The following is an 11,123-nucleotide window of genomic DNA, read 5'->3' on the forward strand; positions in this document are numbered from 1 at the left end:
GGAGTGTCTTCAGTTGACTCTGACGGTATTCCGGGGGATTATCTCTATCAGCTTAGGCAAGTTATCTCCTTTCCGATATGGTTGCTTTTTTAGTGATCACTTGATGAAGGTGTTTTTCCTAGAATTTGAAAAATCAGCCACTTTACTCATGTTTTTAAATCTCGTCAAGCATCGGACATAAAGAACTACCGACCAATATCTATTCTTTCTCACTTATCAAAAGTTATTGAATCTCTAGTGTTGGACAATATTATGTTCTTTCAATCAGGTTCTGATTGACAATTAACACGGTTTCCATCCAGGGCATTCAAGTGGAACTTACAACGTTACTTTCTCTAAATACATTTAAAATGCCTTTTAATTTGATTCCCGAGTTAACGTAATTTATACAGATTTTACTTAGGATTTTACAATGGCTCAAGCTCTTAGGCTCTAAATCTCGTATATTTATAGCCATGTCTGGTGTCCCTCAGGGAGAACAATTTCTCCAATCCTATTATCAATATTCATAAATAGTGTCTCGAATGTCCCCGCCATAACAAACTTCTGTGTTTTGCTGAAGATTTTTCTTAAAATTGATGTCCTGAACGATTGTTTAAACTTGCAAGATGATTTAGACAGATTTGTTAAGTGGGCTGAAGTTATCGGGTTATCTCATAACATTAACAAATGTACATCTATGTCATTCACCAGACGTCGCATTCCTTGTATCTTCTCCTATTCAATTAATGGAACCCTCCTTACTCAGGTTGATAGTGAAGTTAGCGATCTTGGCTTCATCCTTGTTCTTTCACTGTACCCTAGAGCCCACATTGGCCACATTATATACAAAGCAAATAAAGTATTAGGCTTCATAAAGGAATTTAAATTGTCAAGATCCCTAAAGACATTATACTGTGCATGACTCAGACTGATTAAGTACGGTTCCGTGGTGTAGAACCCTCGCCTGATTGTACACAGCCAACAAATCGAGCGTGTCCAGTGCAAATTTCTCAGTTTTGCAGGTTTCAATTTAAATATTGCCCATAACTTAACCTAACCTCATGATTATGTCCCGATACTCTAAAACTTGAATTTACTATCTCTAGCTGATCGCCGTATTGCCCGTGACCTAACTTTCTTTCAGAATATCATACGTGGTAAAATTGATTCTCTCTCTCCTTCAACACATAAGTGTGTTATATATATGTAAAATATCTAAACAATAGATATAGTAGAAATTTTTTCATTATAGAATGGTAATCGAGTGTCTAGAAATCGGTCACTATAATAGGCGATGAAGTATCATTGATAATAAAAACCACGTTAATTTTTAAGATTTTTAGTACGTAGAAATAATAATAACATTTTATTGTCGTTTCTATTATATTATTTTAGGTAAGTAATTTAAACATATAAAAACAATAATTAAAATGTATTAAACAATAAATCTATTATATTATTTGAGCAACACAAGAAATTGTTTATTATTATCGCCGCCTGCGTTATAATAAATGCATCTACATTAAACATCATATATGTATAATGATTAAATTAATACGTAACGAAAAAATAATATATATAAATATATTTTCAAATAATAAAAACTATAAATTATTGTTTTAATAAGATAACGAAACGACGGTAAGGTACACCCAGTGCCGCGGCGGACAACGGGTCAACTATTACGCGTTTTATAATATAAAATTCATTGTGTGATCATTGTACATTTACAACATAATTAGTCTATTTTTTTTTTTTATAAGCTATTTTGCTACGAGGTTGATTGCTTGAGTCATCAAACAGTAAACAGATGAGTACAGCCAAATTATATTATTGAATATTACACAAAAATAATAATAATATACTATATTTTATGTTTAATAAATAACCCTAACCTATCCTAACCCTAGGGAGTACCCAAAAGAAACCGAACTGATGTGTTGGGGAGAAGAGTAGTATTAGTATTACGTTTTCGCCGATGTGACAGTATACACATACTTCATAACAGTCATTATGCTAACTGCCGTGGCTATAGAATGTCGCCTTCAGTTAGTGTGATATTTTCTTTAAGTTGTTTTGCGTACTCGTTTTTTTAATGGCTGATTCGCATGAAAGTACTTTGAACATTGGAAAACAATTTTGGACAAGTGTCCAATGGAGAGTACTTTGAAGAAGATTAAATGTTTTTTTGTAAAAAAATTTAATAAATAACTTTGTACAAAAATAGTTTGGTTACTTTTGGGTACTTTTACGTATGTATAAATGTATTCTATACCTCAGTGTTTTTCAACCTGTGCGTCGCGGCTCCCAAAGGCGTCGCCGGTCATTATTAAGGGAACCGCGTTCGCAATAGTAACTAAAAATACAATTTCTGCGCACCAATACATATTACATTTTGGGTGTGTGAGACAAATCGGCCGTCGATAACCGTGTTTGCGATATCGAGTAATAGCATATTTCGATTACTATTTACATTTATTTGATGATATAATGCAACAAAAGCAAGCACAGCCGTCCCATTAAAAATAAAGTTAGATTAAAATTATTATAAATAATTTAAATTTGTTTATTTTTAAATATTCGTATGGGAGCCGTACATTTTATTTCAAAATCAAAAGGAGCCGTGGACCCGAAAAGGTTGACAACCACTGCTATACCTATTTAATTTATATTTAACTTACGTACTATGATTAAATTATTATTTAAAACGTATATTATTAGAGAACCTACTTTGACTATTACACCAAAAATTGTTTATGGATCAAAAACTTATTTTCTTGACACAGAAACGGGATCTAATTTAATTATTTAAAAATCCTACTTTACAAAGCCGAAGGAATTTGAGATGAGTTTCTGTTGTATATGCACACCCGCGCTCTGGCGGATTTTGCCGAACAAACAATAAATTAGGTTTTGTTCTTTTTCTCTTCACTTGTTTTCGTTTGCTGTCGCGTTCTCTTTATATTTTAAAAACTTATTAAATAAACATGTCTTGTTAATGTATATTTTACTTAAATAAATCAGCACTGAAATAAGGTGTTTCATTTACATTATTATGTGTTTCCAATTGCGGAGGCAAGAAACACAACAGTTTCTCATGTTAAAAATTAACGGTTTTGCATTTGGGTACATTGACCAAAATCAAGAGCATACTTTGAAAAGTTGTGGGCACAAACAATCTGTTTTAATGGCACAAATCCTGATGGTTTAATTATACATGCAATGGTGGTAACAGATGTTCGTTGTGAATGCTATTCAATTGCATTCTTATTGAGTATCTAATAGAAACGATGAAGTAGTGTTTAGTACGATACTTGAAACAATAAAAGTTCGAGTTGATTATCTGCACCAAAATTATAAAGAATATAATTTCAAGCAGATCTTATTTTAAAGGTTGAATGAAATATATGAGTCAAAAACTCTTTTGTACATGGTGTAGTAGGTTATCTATGTGCTGTAACCACTCAGTTGCTGTAAGACTTCTTTAACGAAGAAGGCGGTATCCGACCAAAATAGCGAAACAATAACCGCGAATGTAAAATCACGAAATTAAAAATAACGAATTTTAATAAAGAGCGAAAGTATACGATTAGGCATTTAGATAGGTTTTTTTAAATTTTTTAAAAAAACGATTAGGTTAGTGATAAATTATATGCTACACCATTTACCTAGTTATTAGTATTATAATTTGTAATTAACAAATTAAGTCTTTTAGCACAGTACTTGTACTTTTATTTTTCTGTGGTTGTTCTTCAGCATTATACTGTTCTCATTTCAATTCTTCTAAATTTTGAATTTTCTTTTTTCCGTCAATAAATTTCCATACAGTAGCATGGTTTCTTCCTAAAGAATATATAAGCTACACATTGACGCACTGCTGAACTACAACTATATTAACTTGTCTTAGCTCAAAGATAATACGTTTGACAATCTTATCTGGGTATATTTCCAATATTAAAATAGTTATAATAGTAACTATGATAGCACATTGGCGATAACCCGATACGAGAGGATGACTGACGTCAATGCGAATTTGTAATTTGGAACCACGTTTTTATGCAAAAACGCGGTTTTTACTACAATGGCGAAAAAAATTATCCAACATAAATAATAAAGAAAAATGAATATAGCTGTACGTAAAATACTGTGTGATTTATCAACAGAGTCGGATGTAGAGAAACTTAAAAATAAACTTATATACATTTCTTGAATGAACGAAGACTTACAAAAATACTTGTATTATTTTGTTCAATATTAGAGTATTCACATTTTTGAAATGAATGAGCAAGTTCCATCAATATACATATAAGTACCGATAAGTTTTCATCTCAGTATCATCTATCTAATGACTTAAACGTGATTTACGTTTATGTGGGGTGTCTAGTAATTGTTTTGCACATCGATTTGTTTCAATAATAAGTTTATTTATAATATTAGCTTTAAGAAATAAAGAATAAAAGTCGTATGGAATGCCAACAATTAACGTTTCATATATTTCAGAATTTACACCTACAGTAAGTCCATCAGGATTGTATAGAATGACACATCGTGCCATGTAATTAAATTTGCTATAAGCTACGCTGTTGGGTGTAGGTACATAAACACTCGATATCTGTAAATCTGTTCCATTGTTAAGTTGACCGGGATTCATAATATATATATATATATATTGAATAAATACAAGTGTACACTACATCGCATAGTAATGAAATAAAACGTCTATTAAACGATGGCCGGGAATATTTGTTCGAACACCAAAACCAAAACGCTATGTAAAAAATGACAAAAGAACGCTATTTGACACGGTGACTATAGAAAAGGCAAAGAGTACTATTGAGGAAACAAATTAATAAAACGCGCTCTGGTGGAAATTATTTGTATCTTTCGATTCGTGGTAGATTATTGTGATTATACTTGACTACTTGAGCACTAACCATTGTAGAGCCTTAATATTATACTAATGATTCATATTAAACACTGGTTTATTTTGTTTAATTCGTTCTATGTTTTACAAAAGTACATTAATTTTGTAAAAAGAAGCCAGATTACTTTGCAGTTTTCATGTTTTCCAAATATTACTTTCAAACCTGCTTAAAACGTCCTAAACTACGAGTAGATGTAATTCCGATTAAATTTGAATCATTTTAGATTTTAATACAGTTTCCATAATTATTTAAAATTAATTTTTCAAAATCAAAAATGTGAAATGAAATGAAATTTTTTTTAGTAGCTGTTTAAAAATCTTTAATTTAATATGTTACCAAAACATAATGCAGTATTTAATAACGATAACAATGTAGTAAATATTGGAAATGAACAATCACAAAACAATAATGGTGTATTATTAATGACTTCTTATGAACTTTACAATAAATCTAACTACTTGTTAAATAATGTGTTTAGATAATAATAAATATAATAATTTCTAACATTCAGAATGTTCATTGCTATAATGTAAATAGTAGTTAAAAATCTTAAAAGACATAATATCGACAGAAATATAATTGAGGAAAGTTCAACAAATGATGGAACTTTTCCATTAACAAAAAGGATAAAGGTTAATAATCTATTTTTATAAAAATGGAGCCAAAAATGTATAACAATTCATCAATTAAGAACGGTTGGGCCGATTTGGCTCAATTTTTTTTCGAATTGAAAAAGTTACAGCAAACTTTAGTTTATAAAATTATCCATATGACATTATTAATCGTTAAAATGCCCCCCCCCCCCGACCAACACCAAAAAAATGGATCAACATGGAGAAAACGATTTTAACATGTTTTTACTACATGGGCTTAACAACCTTATTACGCTCCCATAATTCCAACAGTAGTGGTGGCCGAATGGGATAAAGTGTCATTTAAAGAGTGGTGACCAAGATATCAAAACTTTTTTGCAGTTTTTTTTTAAGATTATTATCTTTTTGGATAAATTCCACTGGGAGCGTGAAAAATTGTTTTATCCAAGATGGATGTATAGAGGTGTAAACAACTTGCTATATTGTACCATTATGATTGTAGTAAACCGTCGTAGTCGCTTTACTATTACTATTATACTAGTATTAAAATATTATATCTAGTACAGGGGTGGCCAACCTTTTTTTATATTGTGCCAAATTATGTATACAAAATTGAGAATGTGCCTTAAAAAATATTTATTTCTTTACAGATTTTCAATGTTTACATAAATATATAAATTTTAGATTTTTTTCATAGGTACTATTTTTACTACAGTTCAATTGCAATGTTTTTTTTAATGATTAGGTATGTTGAATTTGCTTCATGGATATTATCTCTTCATAATTTAGTTTAAGTTTAGTTGAAGATAGAAGCATTAAATTTTTCAAATGAGAATTTGTTAGTTTGGTTCTATACTTATTTTTAATGAAAGTCATCCGTGAAAAACTTTTCACTTATATATAAGTAGAACCAAATCTGCAAACTAATTTCACCGCTACATTATGTAATTCTGGAAAATCTTCCTCGGGTAGGCATTTCCAAAATTCTATTATCTCAGATGACTCTTTATATTTGCATTTTAAGATTGTTGAACTTTGAAGTTCAATAATTTCCAATTGCATATTGGGGTTATATTTTTGGAGATAGTGTGTCTCTATGATAAATGGATTAATAAATAAGTTATTTAAATCTTCTTCTTCTTTAAATTTGCTGAATCTTTCTTGAAAATTATCATATAGTGATGAAATATGATTTTTAAAAATCGTCAATGGAATATCTGTCGGTAGATATAATAGATTTTAACCGTACAAAGTGATCTAAATTTTCCATTCCTAAATTACTTTCGAAAAGACGAAGTCGAGACATGAAAGAATTTATAGAACCTACAAGGGTTAGAAATAAATTTCCTTTACCTTGGAGTCGTTTATTGAGAATATTTAAATGTCCAAGAATATCAGTTAAAAATGCAAGGTTTATTAACCAATTTTTATCTTTCAGTACTTCACATTCATCAGGAAATTCATTATTTTTTTCTATAAATTCAATAACTTCGTCTTTTAGACTCCAAAATCTTTCTAATGCTTTTCCTTTTGCAAGCCATCTTACTTCACAAAATAATAATAGTTCACCAGATTCGTTAATGGCGTCTTCAAATAGAGTTCTGAATAATCGATGATTTAAAGGCCGAGCTTTTATTTTGTTTATACATAGAGATACTGGTTTTAATACATGATTAAATTTTAAAATTTTGACGCATAAGGCTTCTAGGTGTATAATACAGTGATATTTATTTAAATTTCTATTCAAAAACTCCTCTAGTAGTGTTACACAACCAATATTTTTACCTATCATACATGGAGCACCGTCTGTGCATACACTTTCAAGTTTTGACCAGATTAAATCGTCACTTTTTAACAACAAAGTTTCAACACAACATTTTAGTTTATTAAATATATCTGTACCTTTTGTCGATGTTTCGAGTACTTCAAGTCCTAAAAGTTCTTCCGTCACTTCAAACTTAGAATTCACACTTCGAATAAATATACTTAATTGCGGATTGTCCGTAATATCACAGCTTTCATCAAGCGCAAGAGAAAAATATTTAGAATTAGTGGTACTACATGAAATTCTTCTCATAATTGTATTACGTGATAAAGAAATGTCATTTACGTACGTAGAAATTTTTGAATCATTTGCATTTTTTGCAAAAATATCAAACATTTTTTAAATGATTTCGCCATCAGAATAAGGTTTTCCACACTTGGCTAGCAAAAATGCGATTTCATAAAACGTTAACACCATGTCTTTTTTTTCATTTGATTGTTTAGTAAAAATTGATTGCTGAGTTAACAATGAATTAGTATTCTTTTTAATATATTCCGTCCTCTTTACAGAACCCTCGGGATATTTTTCAATAATATCATTGTGATTATTATAGTGCCGTTGAACATTGAATTTTTTTGGAACTGCAATTACAGAGTTACATACTAAACATGTCGGTTTAGATTTTTTCCCTTCTATACATAAAAATTTTTCTATCCATTCTGTATTAAAAATTCGCAAAGAAATGTCATCTTTATAACTTCGTTTTACGCCTAAACCTGAAGTTCCTGGTTTATTAGATGCCATTTCACGATCACGGCGATTCTAATACGACTAACTTTATTGTAGTAATCTAGTACATACGTACCGTAACAATTCTCGAATCGGAATAATAATCGGAAAATCCCACTGCGATAATATAATCTAATTTAATAATACTTATTTTTAAAAATTATATATTATTTTATCTGACTCTAGTGTGCCATTCCATAACAACAAATGTGTCGCAGTTTGGCCATCCATGATCTAATAAGCCGTCGGAGCCGCTTCACTATTACTATTGTATACATATTGACGTAGCCATTTTTACTATTGCTGTTATGTTAATATTATTAACTAATATTGCAATGATATCACGAGTCGTGACTACGATGTTTTTAGCTGTTTACACATAATGTTACATACGTTATATTAATTGGATTTCAATTCTACGAAATAGAAGATTAACAACCTATGTGAAGTAGCACAATAATAGTTGTATTATTAAATCATAATTTTGGAAAGATCAATATATTTTCGGCTTCCTTTATCCACCACTTCTAATCTTTACCGTGCATTCGTCCAGCGGAGACTTAGTATATATACAGGTCTATCCGCTGTACGATTAGAATTAGTCTACCATCCCAGATCACCGAACTTAGCTTAGTCGTTGGGCCGCGCCCTAACATCGCCGCTTGTATTCTGAGTCTAGATCCAAAGTCTTAACTAATTTCTCGGGCAGAGTTATTTCACTCTGTCCACAAACTTCTTTAGTATATTGCAATTAAAACATTTATATTTTTGTCTTACTACAATAAACCATTATTTACTAACTCAAACTGCTGTTGTTCAACTTATTCGACCAAACCCGAGTTCCGTCTACTCACGTACGACCGACAAGCGTTCTCAGAGAAATACATATGTAACGCATGCAGTGCGATGGTGGACCAAAAACAATACACCACTTGTAACTGCCACCGGGAGCGCTGACTACCCGACGAGGGCTCATACTAGTTTGTATGACACATAATGCATTTTAGCATTTATTTTTACTTTATAATATCACGTCTTCTGCAGTTCTATTCCCTGCTGTTTATATATTTTATTTTGTTTGGGTAATCCAGTGATACACCCAGGTACAAAACACTTGAAATGTTAGGGCGACGCGACGACTCAACTAAGTCTGGTGATTTAGAATGTAAGACTAAGGCCCTCCGCACACGGTAAAACTGTTTTGCAATGAGAATCTCAAATGAGTTGCGTGAGCGATTGTTGTGCAATTGGTTTGCGATCAATTTATGTATTTTCTCCGCACACGAGATCGATCGAATTTCAATCAGTGTACGCAATTGTATGCGAATTGATGTTAAGAAAGAATGTGCGTCTTTTAAAGTTTTTCATAGTTTTTTATAGTTAAACATTAAATTTTTACAATATGTCGAGTAGTTCTGATGAAGATAATATAAATGACTACTATCAGTACCATAAATAACGAAAATTAGTACGAAGAGAATATTGGACTTATCCATATATAGAGAAAAATATGAAATGCAGGCTGTTTGTTGCAGCAGAACAACTAAATCAAACTGATACTAAGTTTATAGCATTCTACAGAATGTCAAAAGATTCATACCGGGAATTGTTAAAGTTAGTTACTCCTAATATACATAAAATAAACACAAATATGAGAGAATGTGAGTCGGCCGAAGAAAGAATATTGATAACTCTGAGGCAAGTGCTATTAGTCTTTATTGAATTATAAGGTTCAGAATTTCTTACATTTAAATCAAAATAATGAAATAATATCGACAAATAACTAAATTAAGAAATTAATAATGATTATTAAGATTACTATAATGGTGCGAAATTGGACTCGCGCTCCTCATCGTAGTTTTCGAATGTCCCAGAAAAGTTGCTATAACACTCGAGTGCATTTGATGGTGTACTCCCAGATGTATACGACGTGGTAGACTGCGAAGTGTGTGTTAACGGAAATGAAGTGGTATATGGCGACGAGAACGTTGACGATGATTGGGATGATATATCATCTATAACGCTGAAAATTTTTTGTTTAAATAATTTAATCTGATACTTATTAAAATGTTCAACTTTAGGCATCAAACTTAATAAAAAACATCTTGAGAGCTTCTTTGTTTTCATTGTTGTAAGAATTAGTAACTAAATTTGCTTCCAATCTTGCCTTTTTAGCTTTAAAGTATTTAGCCACACAATTATCTGCTTCCACTGCCGATTTATTTTTGAACTTCAGGTTTTTCTTAGTTCTAGACGACGAGAACTGTTCAGAATGATTGATTTGTTGCGCTAGCATTGGTGATGCTGGTAATGCGGAAGGTGATAGAAATGGTGCTTCTAACGTTGGCGATGATGGAAGTGGTGGCGGTTGTAGTTCTGAGTACGATGAGTTTGTCAGACCATCACATACTTCTGTATTTTCTATAGTTTCATCAATCGTTTCGTCCTGTGGTTTCTCCGGAAAATTACCAGTGAACGGCGGAACTAGCGTTTTTATAAATGGGACAGAAAACTGCATGGCATCTGATAAATAGTATGCCTTTTTTTTTCTACCAGACCCACTTGCCGGAGTTTTCATTTTTCGTGTAAAAACAGCACGAAGATTACGCCATTTTTCTTTACACTCGGCCGCTAAAATCAATGTAGTGAATCTCGTAAATGAGTAATATAAGTAGTGTAAGTAGGATTACTGGTTAGGTACTCGCTCCGGTCACCTAACTAAATTATTTACAGTAATTACACAGTTTGCACTGTTTCACATATGTAATAATATTTACTTATATTTTAACGGATATTTGGCTACATGATGTACATTTGTGTCTATTTCAGTGCACGAAACAACTAAAATAATCTGGGACACATTAAATGAAATATATATGCCGGTACCAAATAGAGAGCATTAGAAATTGATAGCAGATCGTTTTGAGTCAATTTGGAATCTCCCAAACTGCATTGGAGATCTGGACGGGAAGCATGTACGAATAGAGAAATTTCCCAACACAGGTTCACAAAATTATAACTATAAATCGTACCATTCTGTCGTTCTAATGGCATGCTGCGATGCAGATG

General features: G+C 31.5%; 2 protein-coding genes across 2 annotated transcripts; both read right to left on the reverse strand.

Annotated features, from left to right (window-relative positions):
- Nucleotides 1-6,695: 6,695 nt before the first annotated feature.
- Nucleotides 6,696-7,661, reverse strand: LOC113557988 (general transcription factor II-I repeat domain-containing protein 2-like). Its single transcript, XM_026963520.1, has one exon. The coding sequence runs from the start codon at nucleotides 7,659-7,661 to the stop codon at nucleotides 6,696-6,698; it is 966 nt and encodes a 321-aa protein (XP_026819321.1).
- Nucleotides 7,662-7,664: 3 nt separating this feature from the next.
- Nucleotides 7,665-8,069, reverse strand: LOC113557987. The gene has a single exon (XM_026963519.1). The coding sequence runs from the start codon at nucleotides 8,067-8,069 to the stop codon at nucleotides 7,665-7,667; it is 405 nt and encodes a 134-aa protein (XP_026819320.1).
- Between the last annotated feature and the right edge of the window lie 3,054 nt (nucleotides 8,070-11,123).

This window comes from Rhopalosiphum maidis, chromosome 3, assembly GCF_003676215.2.
Source record: "Rhopalosiphum maidis isolate BTI-1 chromosome 3, ASM367621v3, whole genome shotgun sequence".
NCBI classification, from domain to species: Eukaryota; Metazoa; Arthropoda; class Insecta; order Hemiptera; family Aphididae; genus Rhopalosiphum; species Rhopalosiphum maidis.